General features: G+C 35.2%; 2 protein-coding genes across 6 annotated transcripts; one reads left to right on the forward strand and one right to left on the reverse strand.

Moving 5' to 3' along the window:
* LOC18767651 (scarecrow-like protein 1) lies at positions 6,983–10,368 on the forward strand. 4 transcript variants are annotated; one of them, XM_020570669.1, is made up of 4 exons: positions 6,984–7,103; positions 7,524–7,585; positions 8,272–8,577; positions 8,698–10,368. In XM_020570669.1, the coding sequence occupies exons 3-4, from the start codon at positions 8,331–8,333 to the stop codon at positions 10,089–10,091; spliced, it is 1,641 nt and encodes a 546-aa protein (XP_020426258.1). In that variant the 5' UTR covers positions 6,984–7,103; positions 7,524–7,585; positions 8,272–8,330; the 3' UTR covers positions 10,092–10,368. The 4 variants fall into 4 exon arrangements, with proteins under 4 accessions (XP_020426256.1, XP_020426258.1, XP_007201724.1 ...); XM_020570667.1 differs by having other exon boundaries at positions 6,983–7,103; positions 8,272–10,368; XM_020570668.1 differs by lacking the exon at positions 6,984–7,103 and having other exon boundaries at positions 7,128–7,585.
* On the reverse strand, positions 11,257–20,103 carry LOC18766786 (small RNA degrading nuclease 5). 2 transcript variants are annotated; one of them, XR_002273015.1, is made up of 15 exons: positions 19,763–19,969; positions 19,353–19,409; positions 19,153–19,218; positions 18,678–18,811; positions 18,459–18,571; positions 16,868–16,975; positions 16,701–16,771; positions 15,928–15,987; positions 15,105–15,160; positions 14,567–14,627; positions 14,129–14,396; positions 13,624–13,805; positions 13,229–13,524; positions 11,575–11,997; positions 11,257–11,435 (listed from the first exon to the last, which is right to left on the reverse strand). XR_002273015.1 is itself a non-coding variant. In XM_007198929.2 (14 exons), exons 1-14 carry the CDS (start codon positions 19,874–19,876, stop codon positions 11,874–11,876), a joined length of 1,710 nt encoding a protein of 569 aa, XP_007198991.1. In that variant the 5' UTR covers positions 19,877–20,103; the 3' UTR covers positions 11,346–11,873. The 2 variants fall into 2 exon arrangements, 1 of the variants encoding a protein (XP_007198991.1); XM_007198929.2 differs by having other exon boundaries at positions 11,346–11,997; positions 19,763–20,103.

Here is a 20,133-nt window from a genome sequence, read left to right on the forward strand (position 1 = left end):
TCCTACTCATTTTTGCACCAAACAACAGACTAGAATTAACTTTATCTTTTTTAATAAATCACAATTTTATTTTAATTTTTTTAATTAACAATATTCCAACTCTTTTCCTCAGATCGAAGAAAACCCCTCAAATTTTGCAAAAAGACTATAACCAGATGCAAAATCCTAATCAAACGAAAAAGATAACTCATATCAAGATTTTTAAAAAAAAATTCTCAGTTTTGTCATATTTTTTTCCAGTATCTTTCTTTATCAGCTAAAAATCATCTCTTTTTTTTTCTTTTTTTTAAAAATCAAAACCCTTTTTCTATTATTTAAATTTTACAAGAAGATAATTACAAGAGAGAAATAAATTGTTGTTAGCCAAAAACAAATTGTAATTTGAAACGAAAGAGAAGAAAAAATCGATGGAATAACTTTCAAATTCAATAAAACACAAACTGAAAAACAACACTCAGAAGAAAAAAAAAAAAAAAGAAGAAGAAGGAATTATGCAAATTATGGAACCCCAATACCAGATCTGAAAAAATCTTCAATGAAAAGGGAAGAAAACAAAACCTGAAAAGATCTTCAATCAAAAGAAATCAAAAACAAAAAAAACAAAAAAAAAAAAAATCAAAGCACTCAACATCATCAACACATCTCAATATCTAACAAAAAAATCGAAAAAGGAGTTCTTTCAAATTATCAGGGGAGGAGAATAGAGAGGGAAGAGGAAAAGAGAGAGAAGAGAAGAACTTGAGAAGAGGCGTGCTTGGTCTTGCTGAGAGAAGAGGTTGCTTGGAAAAGCCTTGGATTCTAAACCCACAAATTGGCTTGGGTTCTAGAGCCATAGTTATTTGGGACATGGATCTCATGTCCATATCCATTTCAAGACACACTTAAACTCACCAAACAATGACTAGGACCTATGTCCATTTTAATTGAAAATATAAAATCCAGTCCAACCCACCAAACAAGATCGTAGCATGCATCAATATCCTCAACGTCACCAACATTATTCATGAATGAGAAAACTTTGGAAAAGTAAGAAATAATAGTATGTTAGCTAAAGGAAGAAATAAGAGTATGTATTCATCATTAGTACATGGCTGATGTGCAAATAAATGCTACAAGCAAAAGCATAAGCATGTCCTAGCAAAAGCAAAAGCATTACTCCTTAGCAACTTGAAATTAATATGAAGCTTAAATATATGGCTTGTCCCAAGTTCAAATTCCATTCAAATGCCTTCTCTTATGCCCATATATAATGTCCAATAATTTACCACCACCTCTTATACATAAAAACTCACCTTTTCTACTCAAAAATGATTCACATTTAGAATTTTGTTATAACCATCATTACCTCGAACCCTACGTGTCTATATCTTTTCTATTGTAAATTATATCGAGTTGCTTTGCATCGAATTGTCCATATCCTATAGGTGTTCTTGAAGCCCTTCCAATACCTTCATCTCGCATGTCCCTGCTACTCAATTTTAAGATGATTTTTTGTTTTTTTGTTGTTTTTTGTTTTTTCTAATCCCATCGTGGCACTAGCACATGTTGACATGTTGTCTGCACTTCTCCAAAGACAAATCCTTAGTCATGGGCCTCCATCAGCATTCTTTTAGAACTTCTTACTTTTTTTCTTTTTTTTTAATATCATAAAGATGACATATACTTGTCTTGTCTTGAAATGCATTTATTATCTAGCTTTCATGGCATATACTTCTCTTGAAACGCATTTATTATTGAGGCATATGCCTGTTTGATAATCATTTAATTTTCAATTAAGTTTTATTTTTACTTTTTTTTTTTAAAGCTAAACACTGAAAACATGTTTTGTAACAAATTGTGTTTTAAGTTTTCAAAATCACCCTTATTTTTTAATACAACTTGAAAATATTTTTCAGTTTTGAATTTATTTTTTTACACTTCTTTTTCATTCACTAATTTTACATCACCCTCATAGTCTTGTTTCCCTCACCTTGGGGCTGCTATGATTGTGGTTGGCTTATGGTGGCTGATTTGTGGTGGATTTATGTTTCATTTGAGTTTGATGTTGTTTTGCTTACTGGGTTCTTTTGCTCCTTTTAATCCAATTTGCTTTGTCATTTTTAAGTTTGTTTATCTAATGATATCATTATCTGGGATAGTCTCTTTGTTCTTGTCTACCTGATATTGCAAATTAGTTTAGTTTCTCTAGCTTCCTTACTAGGTTGCTCTGTTTGTTGTAACTGTGCCCTCCCCATTTTGGGTGAGGTTTTGAAATGAAGTTCATCTTCCGACCAAAAAGAAAAAATTTTATATCACCACACATAAAATGTACTCCAATTATAAAACTTAACATTTGAGACCTCCCGACTTGGATTCGGTCACTTGATTCTTGCATTCGACCACGGACCCAATCCAAGCCTCGGAACCTCCAAATCCAAAATTCACAAAATAAAAATAATCCTTCCAAAAAATTCACCAAAAAATACTACAAACTCTTTGTAACATGCACTTTCATTCTACGATCTCAAATTCACAAATTGGCCAATAAAAATTCCATTTCCAAGTTCCACATTAAATTAAAAATTGAAAACTAAAATCAGTTACCAAACAACTATTATTAGTTTTCACTTTCACTTTTTTTTTTAAAACCGAAATCAATTACCAAATAAATTTTCAATTTTTGAAAAAATAAAAAATTAAAAGCTAAAAAAAAAAACAAAGAAGCAAAAAAAAAAATTTGTTAATATATATATATATACTGGTTGGTGGCCCATTCATTCTTAAAAATGTTCGTCAAATTAATACGTGACTCATACTTAGATTATCACACAAGTTCAACTTCTAACCTCTCTTGTGTCAACAGAAACATATCTACTTGTCCATGTATTTGGACTGCAGTCACGTATTGGATAAGATATAGTGAGGATGATTAGGACTGAGTATTAAAAAAATTACAAGTTGTGGGGATATTAATCTATTCATCCTATAAAATTTTCAAATGCATATATAATTACTCTATTAGCATGATTGATGACATCTTTGATTCCTTTCCCATTAGAGGGGCACGTCACAGGTTTAAACTGATTTTCCTGTTCTTGTTATTGCTCAACTGCCAAATGAAATAAAATAAAATGTGACCTGTTACAAAGAATTCGAAATTTTAACCTTCAATGGTGTGGATAGGTGATCTTGATTTTCCTGATCGAGAGTGAGTTATGTATAAATAAAACACTCTTATCATGTCAATTAAGATATTTAAACTTCTTCTAACATTAGAAAGAGAAGTATCATTAAGTTAATTATACTAACTAACGAGTATCTACCCTCACATGATGCAATGCAATTATGCAACCTTTTTTCTTTTCCTCTGACCTCCTTTGTACCCAAAAATAATAATAATAATAATAATAATAATAATAATAATAATAAAATTCAATAACAAACTAATTTTTTTATTACATAGCAAATACCACTAATGATTGATCACCATTAAGATAATACAACTAATTATTGACTTTCCAGTTCTTTTTTAGACTTATTTTTCAGAAAACCAAAAGAATCTTTCAACTGTTTTTCTATTTATGTTTTCTAAATATATTAATCAATCATTTGAAAATTTCCGTTCCCTAGAGACTCCTCTTTTAGAAAAACAAAACGTCTTCTTTTTTGTTTATTTTTTTTAATTCTTCCTTTATATATTTTTTTAAAAAGTTGTAATAACAAATAAAGAGAGCTGTTAATTTTCTTATGTTAGATTTTATTATGTATCAAATGGGTCTTATTTCATTTTTCTCGCCTTCTTCTTTGGATTGAATCAAGTCATTAGGTGTCATAATGGATGGATCCAATGATTTATGATGAACAATTCAAAGGATTCACCGTGTGATTCGTCAGAGCTTATTAGGACAAGTCGTGGGTTTTAAGTTTTAACACAAAATACACAATCAAAGCAACGCTAAGCATTGCAGGTGACACATGTCACCATCTGAAAAAGCTCTAGCAATTCAATTAAATGCCAAAAAGAGAAGATGATGCTTAATTGGCCAACCTATGTGGTTTATTCAGATCGAGAGTTAAATCAAATTAATTTACTCAATCAAATCACAAACCAAGGTGAATGAAGGATACTTTAGCTTTCATTGTTAAGTAGCCCAAATCAAGAAGTTTGATTTAAATTAAAAGCTAAATTTAGCTGCTAAGAGAAAGAGAGAGAGAGCTTCAGATTCGGGGGCTTTCCCACAAATCCTGTTGAATTTTTGGTGTTTTTCGGCTTTTGGAGGACTTATATCGATCTACTCTTACGTTGGCATATCTATTGTCTTAGATCTAGGTTGGCTTTGGTTGTTCCTCATCTTACCAGTTACTCTTTGAGATGTTGTGGCTTGGTCATAGTAGATCCATTGCTCATTGGTGCATAGATGGAGGTCATGGAGTAACTAAGTGGCGCTCTTGATGTCATGTCCTCAAGAAAATTCATGACAATTGGTTTCCTTTTGCCGGCGTTTTAATTTTTTTATTTTGGTTTAGTTTGTTCAATAAAGTGCATAAACTTTTATGTGGTTTTTTCCTCCAATGATTTCAGGAACTTAGTTGAGTTTGCCGAGTGTTCTTAGTCTCTTTCGAAAAGTCATACCGGTTAGCGGCTAGTTTTTGTCATTGATGTCATTGGACTAAATTCGATGAAATTATGGCAGTTGAAAGGAGTTATAGAAAAGTTATTTTTTAGAGTGCTCCATATTGTTTCATCTTTTTGGCTAACTTAGGTAGGTTACTGGGGAATTCTATCGGTTTTTTTAAATTAAAATAAATCAATTAACTCAAATTAAATCAAATCAATTCCCAAAATTAAGAAATTTGAATTGGGGGCTTACAACAAAGACTCAATTATTTGTCTATGAAGAATACTATTCGTAGATATGGGCTTAGCTAAGTTGGCTAGAACGGATGTGCTCCCCACTCAGTATCCGAGTTCGAATCTCCTTTCCAATAATTTAGATTAGATTAAAATAATACATGATTTGTATAAAAAATAATAATAATAATAATAGGCTTATTGACTTCAAGGAAACCAAAAAACAAAAAAACAAAAAAGACTCGAGCTTTGGGAAAACTAGAAAAGCTCTCAAGCCAAAACAAACTCCCAAACACTTAAATATTCAAAGTCTCTTGTGTTCTTCATCAAGCTCGTGGAGACTCGCCAACAACACACACATGTCGATTTCTCCACCACCAAAACCGTAGATGATTACTACCACATGACACTCCTTGTGTTCCTCGTTTGTTCAAAGTCAAGCATTGGCGGGCCTTGGTGAAACCTGAACGACTCAAATCATGTCATTCTAGAACAAGTGCTTGTTACTCTTGAATCAAACTCAAATCTTGGAAATATAATGAATAGAATATCACTACGGCCTATTTGATAATCATTTCAATTTCAATTTTTAGTTTTTATTTTTTATGCTAGAGTATCGAGGAAAATAAGAGTGAGAATAATATTGAGAGAGAAAGAGAGAGGATGAGAGGGATGAGTAACAAAAATAAAAACAATTTGAAATTAATTTCAGTTTTTTGTTTTTGTTTTCACTTTTGTTACTCCTCTTTCTCATTCTCTCCTCTCAATTCTATCTCTACTTTCATTCTCACTTCCATTCTCCCTCTTTTTCCTCTTTTAGCACAAAAAATAAAAAATAAAAATTTAAAACTTAAAATAAAATAGTAATCAAACGGCCCTACAAAATTTATTTTGCATACATATATTCTTGTTTAATTTGCCGTTGGAAAATTGTGTTTACAAGTACTTCAATCATTTGCATCTATTTCACTAAAGCATGCACACTAAACAATGAAGTCAGGACGGACTCAGGATTTCAAAATGAGGTGGGCTAGATTTATCTTATTGAACTGTTAGATTTTTTTGGAAATTTATCATCACAAAGATAGAATCAGATAGACACACAACAACTAGAAGTTACACTGCAATTATCCAATTAGTTCAAATTAATATTTCTACTATAAATAGAATTAACATTAACACTAACTATAATAAATAAATAAAACTCACCTGGGCTATAGCCCAGGTTGTATAAGTCATAGGATGAAGGTACACAATATGACTCTAATAACCTTGTACCTGACACACACACACATGCATGCTCTGTTACACAAATATAAGAAAGTAGTAGATTTGACTAAAATTATCAATTTTTTTTTCCTTTATATAACCGTATTTCTGGAAACTTGAATAAACCAAAAATGGAAACTTGGGTGAGGCTTTCTATTATGAGCGGGAGACACGTTGTCCAGTCAAAACACAACATGATCACATAAGCATTTAGCAGTTCATGCCACTCATATTGGCAGGGAAGTCCCAACCAAACCATTCCTTAGTATTTCCAAACACTAGCACATAGAAATGTTTTCATTCTCATTCTCACGGAATGTGTGTGAAAGGTATAACCAACCAAGCAGCATGGGAAAAACCATCAAGACCATTTATGATGTTTTTTTTTTCGGTCGACAATTTGTGATGTTAAGCGTGAAGGGGAAGGTCCAAAGGTTTTTCATGAGACCTACAAAGAAAAAAGAAGAGAAAAAAGAGACCACATGAGGAATGAATAAAGAGGATGGTAAAACCTTTGACTTTGTCATACAGGTGGTATAATAATTCCATGCCGAGGAGAATAGCAGCCCCACCATGAACACATTCAATTATGTTCGACCAATCGTCACTAACCACATAACACAACTTTTGTACCAGTTTTCAAACATTACCGTACAACAGCTCCTCATACCAGTCGAAGACCACCAGTTCAAGTACTGTTTTACCCAACTCTCTTGACTTTTGCAAACCCAATCTGCCACCGTAGGTTTCATCCATTTTTGTGCAGATTGCAGATTGAATGGTCAGGATTGGCTGGCCAAAGTAGGAACACCCCAATAGTAGTGCTTTGAAGTACACAATGTGACATTCTCCTGTCAAGAAAACAAAGTTAGTCAGACAAGTTGGTATAAACATGCAGACTGATGAACACAAATGAAAGCAAAAGAAAGAAAAGGTGAAAACCACAGGAAGAAGCCAGGAGAATGTGGAATTGAGAAGTTTCCTTTAAGAATAGAATTGTTGGGTAAGTTTCTCTTTCTCACTGCCTTTTTATTTTTTTTATTTTTTTAGGTCTTTCTGAAATTCCAGAACGTTAATTTTCTGTACAAAGTCTCCTCCAACAAATGGTTCTCCAGAAAAGTCAGATTCTTGAAATGGCTAGTAAATATCCACCCAAATGGCATATAGTTTCCTGTAATATTTTAATTTTCCTTATGTGGGTCTTTCTTGAAATTTGTTTAGGGTTATTTTTTCTACTTGTTTGTTGCTTCTTCAATCTACCTAACCTCACAACAATCTAATAAAATTATTTAAATAAATATAAGAAGGTATTTTGGCCCTTTTCCTCTGTCTTAATCCCAAGGTCAAATCCTCAACCTTTCCCCTTCCTACAAAGCAAATTTTGAGGTTCATCTTCATTTGGGTCGTCTACTGAATTATACAGGACTCGATTGCTCATATCATCTCATCACCTTCTTCATAGAGGTCTTCATCTTGCAGCATCAGGTATATCTCTTTTTCCTTCTCCTTGTATTTTAGATTTCTTAAATTTCTCCTCTGATGAATTGAACTGTCATGAGCTATGTTTTCATATTATATTTACACAAAGTCAATGAAATCATTGGCTTAGTCATGGATCTCTCTCTTCCTGTGATGATGTTTATGCATGTTGTAATCTCAGAAAGTTTTTTTTGTCTTAGTCCTTTCCAGTTTGGCAACTTACTCCTCTGTAATTGCCAGCTGCCATGAAACAACAATTTTGTTTTTTGGTTTTTGGGTTTCTTTGGAGTTGCCATGTTGTTCAAAGCTTTCATATTTCAGAGACATGATTTTAAAGAAAACCGTACAACTGGTGCTGGTGTTCCATCCCAGGGCCTTTCTGTAAGCTATATCTTCTCCATCCTGGCAAACAGAACGTAATTGTAGCTTATACTTTTTTGTGAGTCTCATGCAATTTCATTCATTTTGCTTCCTTCCACAAGTTTTTACCTGAAAGTGCAAAAGAACATACGGAATACAATTTTTGAAAAAAGTTTAGAATACATTGTTAATTTCAATGTTCTGCGCAGAATTTCTGCTTATTGCATCGTAGAAACTAACACCGGATTTATTTGATCTGTTTTGCTAATTTCCAGTCTTACTGAGAGTTTGACAGTAATTTACCGTCTAATGTGTGACAAATTGTGATACAGAACTCAACCTGTGTGATAGAACTAGTCTTATTCAACAACTGAAGAGGTAAAACAAGACCATGTCTTTAGTTAGACCAGCGGAGCTCTCCGCCACATCTTACAGAAACCCCAAACTCTACTCTCCAAAGGGCAGCAATGACAGTTCCACCTTGTCCACTCAAACATTTTCCTCTGATAAGAGTAAGACTCTCTATGTTGCTGATCCTTACTCCGCTGAGAGCTATGAGTACTTCCTTGACTCCCCAGTGGAAGGAATTGCAAATCCATCTAGCTCTGGCATTTCTGGAAATTCAACTAATCCACAAGGTGACTCATCTTACCAGCTCAGAGCTGGATCAGTTTCCTCCTTGAACACTCAAAATCCATTTAACACTTCTTTAATGTCCATGACTCAACATGATGCTTATCAATCCAATTTTGAATCAGATTACTTTGAGAGTCAAAGCCCCGATGCAGATAGCTTTGATGAAGCTAAGATGAGACTGAAGCTTCAAGAATTGGAGCGAGCACTTCTTGAGGACAATGATGATGAAAATGATGAGGAAATAAACTGCAGTAGTCAAAGCATGGAAGTGGATGGTGAATGGACAGATCCAATCCAGAATGAATTGCTCCATGACTCGCCCAAGGAGTCTTCATCATCTGAGTCTAATGTGAGCAGCATCAGCAGCAACAAAGAAATATCACAAGCTTCTCCTCGGACACCCAAGCAACTGCTTTACAACTGTGCTGGTGCACTTTCAGAGGGCAACATCAAAGGAGCATCAACAATGATAAGTGAGCTCCGGCAGATGGTCTCGATTCAAGGAGATCCTGCTCAGAGGATTGCAGCTTACATGGTAGAAGGCCTTGCCGCTCGCGTGGCTTCCTCGGGAAAATTTCTTTACAGATCTTTGAAATGCAAGGAACCCCCATCCTCTTATCGCCTTGCAGCCATGCAAGTCCTTTTTGAGGTGTGCCCTTGCTTCAAATTTGGCTTTATGGCTGCAAATGGAGCCATTATAGAAGCATGTAAAGATGAAAAAAAAGTTCACATAATAGATTTCGACATAAACCAGGGGAATCAATACATAACACTCATACAAACACTTGCTAAGCGGCTAGGTAAGCCACCACACTTGAGGTTAACAGGGGTTGATGATCCTGAGTCCGTTCAACGTCCTGTTGGGGGCCTTAACATCATTGGACAAAGGCTTGAGAAGCTTGCCGAAGCACTTAAAGTTCCATTTGAGTTTCAAGCAGTGGCCTCGAGGACTTCAATCGTCAATACCTCAATGCTGGACTGCAGGCCCGGGGAAGCACTTTTGGTAAACTTTGCTTTTCAGCTTCACCACATGCCTGATGAAAGTGTTTCAACAGTAAACCAGAGGGACCAGCTTCTTCGGATGGTCAAGAGCTTGAGGCCAAAACTCGTTACAGTTGTAGAACAAGATGTGAACACCAATACTACCCCCTTTTTCCCAAGATTTATTGAAGCCTACAGTTACTACTCTGCTGTTTTTGATTCCCTTGATGCAGCTCTCCCAAGGGAGAGTCAGGATAGGATAAATGTTGAAAGGCAGTGCCTGGCACGGGACATAGTGAACATTGTTGCATGCGAAGGAGAGGAAAGAATAGAGCGTTATGAGGTAGCTGGAAAGTGGAGGGCTAGGATGACCATGGCAGGATTTACTTCATGTCCTATGAGCACAAGCGTAACTGATTCAATTCGGGAACTTATCAGACAGTACTGTGACAGGTACAAGGTGAAGGAGGAGGCCGGTGCACTTCATTTTGGATGGGAAAACAAAAGTTTGATTGTTGCCTCAGCATGGAGGTGATGATGTTGAGGGATATGTATCATTTAGTTCCAAACTACTGTTATGCTTTCATTCAGTCTTGTACTTATAGTTTTGTGTGAGATCAAAACGTACACTGATACAGGTAATCGTATTCGGAGTTAATAAATAAGGACCTAGGGAGCTGCTACTTATCTAACACATTGATATATGATCTCTATGCTTGTAATAGAATAACCTTTCTATACTCTTCTCCATCTTATCATTCTATTGCTTTTTTTTTTTTTTGCTTGTAAGAAAAACGATAGTATTATCTTGACATTTTGAGGCCTTTCAAATTTAATATTTAGACACTGTATGGCCTAAATTTAGTGTTTTCAGGTGTTTTCATTGCCAAGGTTTCTGATGCTATCCGCATTAGCCAAATATAGAACACACATCACTTCAATTGAAATAATTCAAATCACCTTCAGATTGCATTCAACGGTGACAGTCTGTTAATTCAAATGTCATATTTGAACCAGGCACCCATTCCCTGGAATTAGACAAGTTTAACCTAATTCTAATTCAATTGTCATAATGTCCACTGTGGTTTTGTTTAAACAAATTCGGCCTTTCCAAATTCGAATCTCCTCTCCCTTTGATAAAAATAAAAATTTGACCATCTCAGTTGCATGCACTGGTTGTGTTTGCATCTCTTGTCACGTTACAGGTCATATGAAGATAGATGAAAACATAACTGTTGCATGCAAACGTGTTAGCAAACCATTACTCTTGATTTGACAACAGGGGGGCAACCCCTCCACAAGAAAGCAAAATTTAGGTGCAACAGTGATAGCACTGTTTTGCTATCTTCGATCAATAATACCATGTTATGTAGAAATATTATCATACGTGTCATAACGTTATTGACTAGCATAGTACATTTCATAGAAGTCTCTCTCCAACCAAGGATTCCTTTCTTCTTATGGGTAAATTAATAAGATTAAGATTCCTTTTCCAAAACCAAAAAAATTGGAGTTTTGCATTCCCAAAGTAGTCTTCTTATGGGTAAATTAATAAGATTAAGATTCCTTTTCCAAAACCAAAAAATTTAGAGTTTTGCATTCCCAAAGTAGAAGGGTCTATAAAACCCTTTGTACGCAGACGTGGATTAGACCAGTTAGTCAGAGCAGTAAACCCAATCCCTTGGACCCAAGTTCAAATTCCTTAAATTTGATTAATTTAGAATAGTTTAGACTATTGTTTGTATAAAAAAAGAACAACAAAATATCTTTGCACAATACAAATGCTACCTAAGAAGAGTAAAATATCAATCATATTTTCACTTTTATATTTTATCCGAAATACCAGCCGCTACAATGATAATTTCTATCACATTCCTCCCTGCCACCAAGAAAAAGGTGACGATTAATTTTGAATATGATTGAACATCATCAAAATTGTGAAAAATAATATTATACATAAATTACAAGATCAGAAAATACAATTAGGACTTCCTCTGGTAAGTATGGGAATATACTACCTCTTCAACTTTTCCAGCACTTTCTCAGCCCCTCTTTTAAGAGAACTTGTTTTCATTCCAGATTTTCTTTCATACCTTTGCCGACTTCTGATATTCCATAGGGATTTTAGTTGTCCAAGCCCCCTAAAAAAATCATTCGGACAAGAAGCTGCTTGAACCTTGTAAGATATGGAACCGTCTCGCTCTTGTGAACACTGATCATAAGTAGAAAAGGCCACCGGAATGCTCATTTTTGTCCATAATATCTCCTCACCTAATTCTCCCTGGAAGTCACTCCTACAACCCTTTGATATCTCTACTCAACTCTTCACACCAACAAAACACAATGCTACCTCAGCTTGGGCTTGGAGCTCTTCCAATACCTTTACAATGCTCTCGCGGCACATTGTGGTTTCACTACGATCCAAAAGCAATTTCCTTAATCTTCACCCATGCACAAGAGTTATCAGGGTCAGACACGAATCAACTTCAATTAAGCAACTTGACATGCAACAATCCAAATAAATTTGTATTATTTTATAAGATGTCAACCAAATAGTTGATATCAAAGCCTTAGATTTCAATGAAACAAGATTCACCAGTCGAAGAAAATTCTATCCTTGAGCTGCATCTCTTTTGGGACATACACTAGAAGTAAGGATAGAACTCATCAAGCTACACTTTTGAATGCTACCATTACTTGCAAGAAATAATATCGTGCACAATGTTCACAAAATCCTATCACCAGAGGTGACTACACTATTCCAAGAGTTTGCTCTGTTCTAGAAGACCAAGGCAGTCTTGATCTTGACACTAAGAACTTGTGTATTGTGCAGCAAAAAGTCAGGCATCACAATCAAACTCAACCCCATGTCTAATTAAGTATTCCTCCCTTGAGGTTTAAGGGTATTTGACTTTCAGAAATTTAAACACTTAATCTTCTTTCTCATGATAAACTTCAAGAGCAGACTCTCATGCACACTAAAAGTTACTGAGCTTGCACATTAGTTTCACATTCTTTTGTCTTCGCATACTTTGTTAAAAACTTTATTGTTGGTTGACATAACATTTTTTGCTTATAAAAATAACCTGTTTGATCACCATGAAACTTTGGAATATTCTAACCATCACATATCTTAATTCCTTCTTCTTAAACAATATTTCTGAAATTTGACGATTTTAGAAAAGCTATTATTTCAAAAGCATGCATCTGGTTTATGGTCTTAATGTATTTTATGGGTCACATGGTGGTACTAAGAAATGCATGCTAAGGAAAAGGGTATCTTCACCAATGGAATCAACTTCAGTAACAATGGACTGGTATTTCACAGCCCCCATGCCATCTCCAATGTTAAGCTAATAATTTCCCTTCTAGCCTACTAGTAATTGAATCAACATTCAAAATTACTGCTTATACCAATGTTTCATAACAAATCTGTTAAGCTGAGGCATCAATAGAATACTACGCTGAGGCATCAATAGAATACTACGCTGATTGCCATTTAAACAACACCAAATGTATTTCCACTAAGGGATCACCAACAATATGACTCTCGCGATGGGCAAATTTCCCCAACATGCAGAATCAATTACTCATATATTGCTCTCTAAAAATATTTTCAAGGGGCAAACAAAAGACAACATCGTAATGATCAAGGTGCAATGTAGAACATACCTATAGACAGTTGCTAGGTCCCCATGACCAGTGCAGACAATAATCATGGCATTAGTGGGTAATGCAGCATAGAGGGTACGTATTCTAGTATCCACTCGCTTTAGAATTTCCTTCAGTTCAGATGCCAAGTTGCATTTAATACCTTTTTTATTTCCCGAATTCTTATCACATGTAAGCAAGGATATCATCTCTGCAAGTTTTCCATTTAACTTCTCCGGATCCTCTGCTTGTTTCTTGAAATAAGCATTCAATTCAGAAAACTGAGTCCAGACAAAATGCACTCTATCATTCCTTGCCTACGATCAACAGTAGATGAAGACAAGCATGTCAAAAGATGTAGCCAAGACAAATAATAAATACGCGACAAGTACGGGGGTACATCCATTACAATTTACCTCCTTTTGAGCTTTGGAAGAAGCTTCATCATCAGAGGACACAGGAACTGCATGGGATAATTCAGAAGCATATCGCTTCACAATAGAAACATCATCAATGATAGAGGAGGTCTTTCCACTCTCACTCAAAACAGTTAGGAGTCTTTTCCGTATCAGTGATGGTCTTGTGCCAAAGTCGGGTCCTAATGCAAGAAAGGGGGCATGCATATAAGATCAAAACTAAATTTCAACATTAACAGACATTGAAGGATTCAAAGGCACATGATAATTATCTCAGCTACATAGATATATACATTAAGAAAAGTAGTGCAGTTGATATGTACACATTGCATTGTGATACAGAAAAAAGGGTGTAAGAGAAAGCTGTTTTGCAAGATTTAAACTCTTTGGCAGGCTACATATCTTCCTGTTCGTGAATTTACAAACTACACACCCTTTTTGATTTCCACCAATGCCCTTAAATTCCACTAATGGTACGATTTAAATGCAAAAGATGGCCACTTACCATGTCTAATCTTTAGAAGTGCCAATTCCATAGCAGCTCTTGCATCTTCAATACTGTCATGGCCATCCCCTGACTGCTGTATCTCTTTAGAAAGAAATTTCCGGGCAAGATCCCGAAGTTTAGATTTGTAAGATCCACCACGGGAGTACCTGTACAACACTGCTGTATCAATCACTAGATTGTGAGAGATTTTTAATGCTAACAAGTCATTCTCCAAGGAATGCCCCACTAGGATGGTCTCTTTGTAAACCAGCTTTAGAAATTCGTCCTGAGCATAGAAAAGGAATGTTATAAATCAGAATGAAATGGTGTCTTAACATGATATGATAAAATTAATAAGTGAAGTAACATCTCATAAGTCATTACCATGGAAAACCAGTAAGCACCAATACAATATATACATATGTACAAAATGGAGAGCAAGACCCAAGAATGAACCTGAATATCTTTAAGACTTGTAGTCACGCCATCTAACATCTCACTTGTGATTCCACTGAACCTGCATAGAAAGTCAGTTGTCATTCACTAAGCAGTAAATCAAATATTAGACCTGCAATCAAATTATAGGGCTCATGTATATCCAAAAGTGCATCAACATTAAAAATCACCTATACCCAGAAATAAAATAATAAATAATGAAAAACTGATGGTTTGATTAAAGCTTTACACGTTTCCTATAGTATTTTTATTTTTCATATTGAATAGAAAACTATCAACGCCCAAGTTTGGTTGAGTCATACATAAAAATCATAACGTTTAGCTCATTCTGTCTAATTGTTTTTTTTTTCCCAGATAAGTTACTTCCTCTTCTTTTATCTACTCATTACTCCAGCACTGTGAGACAACAAAATGTCTGGATTCCTTAGCTCTCTCAATTCCTATCGAGTGTAATTATTTCCAAGCAATATCAGCAGCCATAACTGTTTAAAGACTAGAGCAAATACATTAAAGGAATAACAAAAGAAATAAAACATACCTGGTGTTATAGTCTACGATAGTATTTGTTGGTTTAACCAATTTATCTAGCACAACCTGAGATTCATCAAAGGGAAAGTTCAAACATTGAGAAAACAAGTTATCAGCTGTGGTAACAAAACCATAAGAACGAAACTACATAGAATAAATTTTAACACTCTAGAGTACATTAAGAGTTTCAAAGCATTCAGAATCATAAATACTAGTCAAAATTTCAAAAAATCTTGGCAAGCAAGAACTTGAAATAATTTTATATGAGGAATTCCAAAAAGCCTAAACAGAACTTCGGCAATACTATTAAGAGGGCTTTTATCATAAATGGCCCCTGACGTCTTCGTGTTTAAAATTGATCAATGACGTCTTCATGTTTTCCACAGGTCCTTTCTGTTCATTTCCGTTAAAATTCTGTAAATGTGCTGGTGTGGCACATATAGGGAAAGAAAGGAAATGACTAATTTGCCTTAACTAAGTGACCACGTGCTACTCACACAATCACTTATTGAAAAACTAACAAAAGTTGAGATTTGGACCAACTCGATGAAGGATTATTGATTTACGGGTTTAAGCAGTGACATTCAGATTTTAGGGACTAAAATGAGACACAGGCCAAAGTTGAAGAGACATGAGCAAGATTTCAACTGAATTTACAAGTGTTGAAACATTCCAATTTAAATGAGACCACTCAACAATTGCAAAGTCACATTAAAATCTAACTTCTAGATTAAATAAATTTATAAAAAAAAATTTATGAAATTCTTGCATCCAACCCACATTTAAACCCAGATACTTTTGCAGAATTAGGAAACAAAATATTCAGAACTTGCCTTTCCTTTGATAGTCACCAATGTTGCTCTTGTTAGCTCCAAACCCTCACTTGTGACACACTAACAAAACAAAATGGATCCACCAGGATGACATGAGTACACCAATACTTTATGAGAAAATATTAAATAATAAATTTCCACAATCTGAACACATCATATACAGGGAGACAAGATTAACAGCTAAAGCGCTAACAGCAACAAAAATTAGCATATATGATTTAAAGAAAAGTAGAAGCATGTGCATTCAATAAGCAACTTTCAGAAGGTAGTGATCTAGTTTTAGAACTTCAAGCTCAAATGTCAGTACATGACCTCTTATCGATAACCAAGTCTTATACTTGTCATTCCTTTTCCCATGTTGTCCTTTCTCTTTTCTGAACAAGACACCAAGCCACCTTGTGTCAGCCAAAACCAACATCATCCCTCCCACCATGAAACTGTCCCAAGGTGAAGGGAAAAGAAAAGCCTAGAAGCACCCTGCACTACCTCCAAAAAATATACCTATCAAACATAACCACCCCAACCCCAAAGTAGTTGAGCTCAAGATCACCAACAAACAGCACTTAAACATTTTAATCAGCAGCTACTGGCTCAGACACGAAGTCACTGGTGGATAAACCCCCCATTTAGGATTCAGCTAACAAGTACAAAATAAATTGAAAGGAAGAATGTGCCCGACAATGAACTTCCCACAGGCTAACAGTTATCTAGTACTTTATGGAAATAATTTAAATATATTCCTATCTTCACAAAATTGACATTCAAGGATTTACCATCTCGCAATCAAGTGCCAACATTTCATAATGAGATGATCCTGAAGGGGCTGGAAGAGTAGAAAGAAAACCTGTATTGAAACAATATAAGAGTTTAAGGAACTACCCACAAATTAACTCAAAGAGAAATGTTTAAATAATAACTAAAACAGCACATGTCTTGTTACCTGGCTGATTGAAGCAATATCCATTGTCTTCAAGTTGTTTTGTTGTAAGAGTATAAAATGTAATAGGGAAAGGTAGCTCTTTCATAAGGTCCACAGAGGATGAATCATCTGTACCAGAATGACATGTACAGACAACCAAAAAAGAATGTTAAGATGATTCGCAAGGAGTGGCAAAATAATTTTCAGAAGGGACATACTTGTTATAAAGGAACAAAACCTTCATTCATGTCCAGTCACAAACAGCTAATAGTAAAAGTTAATTTAAGGCATGAAGGACGAAACCTCAAGCAAGGTTAAATATATCTTAGTAAAGTGCAAGAAAAATAAAAATGCATAGGTCAAGGGAATAAGACCAACAATGGTTCAAGTACAGGACCTTTTAAATTTCCTTGCATAACTTCAGTAAGGAAATTACTTATTTTAAGTAAAAAGATAAAAATATCATAACTTCCATTATGCAGCTCGCATCAAATGATAAAAACCTAAACCAACTTAAGAAATGCAAAAACTGTATGACTAGATAACCAATACAAAAGATATCTCAAAGATAAGAGAAAACTGACAAGATATTTGGATTCTATTCATACTAACATCACTGCATGAATTTCAAAAGCGAAAGCTTTTCTAGACTTCCATATGCAAGGACTTTTACAGTGAAATCCAATATTTTATTGTAATATCTTTGATGAGACATTCCAATCTTAGGAATCATTAGCTGCCCATATGATTCAGAAACTACTCTTTCCGGATGGCTAAATAACACATACAAAAGAGATCTCCAAGACATCTGGACTCTATTCACACTGATGAAACAATGCATGAAGTTCAAAAGGGAAATCCAAAGATTTTTATGGTGCACTCCAATATTATAGTGTAATAATTTTGATGTTACACTTCAATGTTAGGAATCATTAGCTATCTACATGAAGCAGAAACTACTCTTTCCGGATGGCATTGCGTTTTTGTTCATGCTTTGTGCATGCAAATATTTGGGAATACTACAATGAGAGTAAATACTTGACGGCGTGAAGAAAACAACAAAAACTTTTTTTCAACTTCTGGAAGCAAGCAAAGTTGGCCATGCGAAATTTGCTTCATCCATATGACATGCTGCATTTGGTTTCTCATTTTTAATCACAACCCTGTAGGCTCTGTCCTAGTAGTTCCAATCCAAGATTTCCTCCTCACATGAGAAATTTTTCTCCTCTTACATAACATTAATACACTCCCAACAAGGGACGCGTTAATTCAGAACAGTGTACATGAAACTATAATGAACAATATTACCAAAGAGAGGACTTCTAGCCAAACTGGAATGGATTAGTTTTAAAAAAGCAACTAGAGCGCTGTAATAAGTAGACAGCCATCTGAGCAGTGTTCTTTTCAGTGCATGCATATTACTGAAACACCAGAGACCTATATAAATACTCAGAGATTCAGGGTGCTTGTGGCTTGCTTTTCTACTCAGACAAGTTGGGATAGCATTCCCCCAAGTAAATTATCCTTGAACTCCGTACAATTACCAATTTTTTCATGCAAATTAGCAAATTAAGATTAGAGCAAGAAGTTTGGTATGATCAATGTCACATACCTTGTTGCGATGCCAGGTTAGATTTCTCTGTAGCTGTACTATTTTCTTCCCTCTTTCTTTTCACTTTGCATGTTAGGAGGGCATCAATCGTCTGCATTCCATCTGACATACAGCTAGCATAGGAAAAAAAAAGAATAAAGCCATAAAAAGTGCAAGCACAGGAAAATACACAACAATGACCTCGTAAGGTGGAGGAAAAAAATCATATTCATCACCAACCTGAGAGCTAAAACTGGCCTTGGCTTGCCACAAAATTCTTTGAGACTCTTAAGTAGTCGGTGCTGTGATAAGTACAAAGCTGCATCCAGGCCTGGGACATAAAGCATAACCACTTTGGGAATGAGCGGTTTGTTCTGCAAAATGCAAGGTTACAGTATAAATAACTCTAAGGATTCACGTTTCTTTCCACTGCATGTCTGTAAATTATGCACCAAATCCAAACAGATTGAGAAATATATAGAACAGGGTAACATTTCACAGTTTAATGAGTCTTTCACCTATTTGATGCGATGTGTTAACATTATCTATGGTCAAACTCTCTACAACTTATCCATGGATATAACCATGTTGGTAGGAATATTAATGACTCTTCCACCTATTTTTGGTAATATTGCTCATTATGGTTCATTGGTCTGTAACCATTCATACATTGGAATTATCAAAATAGACGATAAGGAATGAGAGCATCCTTTACCTTAATAAAAACCCATGACGGCATAAATCCTTCACCAAGCACCCATGTCACTAGTTCTTGAACCTCCTGCACCACAACACAAACTGGGCTGACTCTTTTTTCTTAATTAATAAATGGCCAAACTCAAATCAAAACTTTTCCAACCAATTCACAGAAAATTAACAATATTTCAAAAAAATTGGGTGATTGAGAATACCCACTTGCAAGTTCAGAGTTGAGTTGGCTTCTGGCGTCTTAAAAACCACCTCTGCTTTACTCTGAAAAGGGAGGAAAAATTATAAGTAATGCACTAGAGTTCATTCTTTATCAAAAGCCACCAGACAGAGCAACTATAAGGCAGGCACAAAAGCATTACTGTTATAAGCTAAAGTTTACTGCATATATGCATAACACTAACACCACAACAATCGAATGCATAGCTATAAACACACCTCTTTCAGATACAAGAATATATGCCCACCTCTATATTTACTATTTTGTTTATAAAAAAAATTTCAATATTCAAATGCAATATATCGATCAGCAATTATTATTAATCCCAAAACCAATTCATGGCCAAACAAAGAAGAAAAGTAAAATAAAATTGAAGAGAGAGAAAGAGAGAGAGTACTTGAGGGCCATAAACATCGAAGAAAGTGGAGCGCTTGCTATCATTTTTGTTGCTGCTGGAGCTAACTTCTTCCTCAGAAACTAAAGCTTCGCATTTATTGAGGGAAGAAGGCATGGCTTCTGTGAAGCTTAACCAATCAACCCCGAGAACACGGAGAGAGAGGGAGAGAGGGAGAGAGAGGGGGAGAGAGAGAGTATAAACCCTTGTATTTTTCTGGGTCAATCCGAGATTAGACCCGACAACCCAATTGTTGAGTTGGGCTGGGCTTGAAATTTGCGAGGGTTGTAGTCCTATCCAGGATAAGGATATCCTTATCCATTGTTAGTATAAAGGCCTATGACACGTTAGTTTGGTCAGCCAAACCGCCCAAC

This window comes from Prunus persica, chromosome G8, assembly GCF_000346465.2.
Source record: "Prunus persica cultivar Lovell chromosome G8, Prunus_persica_NCBIv2, whole genome shotgun sequence".
In the NCBI taxonomy this organism is placed as follows: Eukaryota; Viridiplantae; Streptophyta; class Magnoliopsida; order Rosales; family Rosaceae; genus Prunus; species Prunus persica.

Coding starts and splice junctions, on each gene's coding strand:
- LOC18766786 (XM_007198929.2), bottom strand. CDS start 19,876: ATGCCTTCTTCCCTCAATAAATGCGAAGCTTTAGTTTCTGAGGAAGAA. Junction 16,772..16,867: donor ATATTGCTTCAATCAGCCAG/GTAACAAGACAT, acceptor GTTTCAATACAG/GTTTTCTTTCTACTCTTCCA. Junction 15,161..15,927: donor TGGTGACTATCAAAGGAAAG/GCAAGTTCTGAA, acceptor GATGAATCTCAG/GTTGTGCTAGATAAATTGGT.
- LOC18767651 (XM_020570667.1), top strand. CDS start 8,331: ATGTCTTTAGTTAGACCAGCGGAGCTCTCCGCCACATCTTACAGAAAC.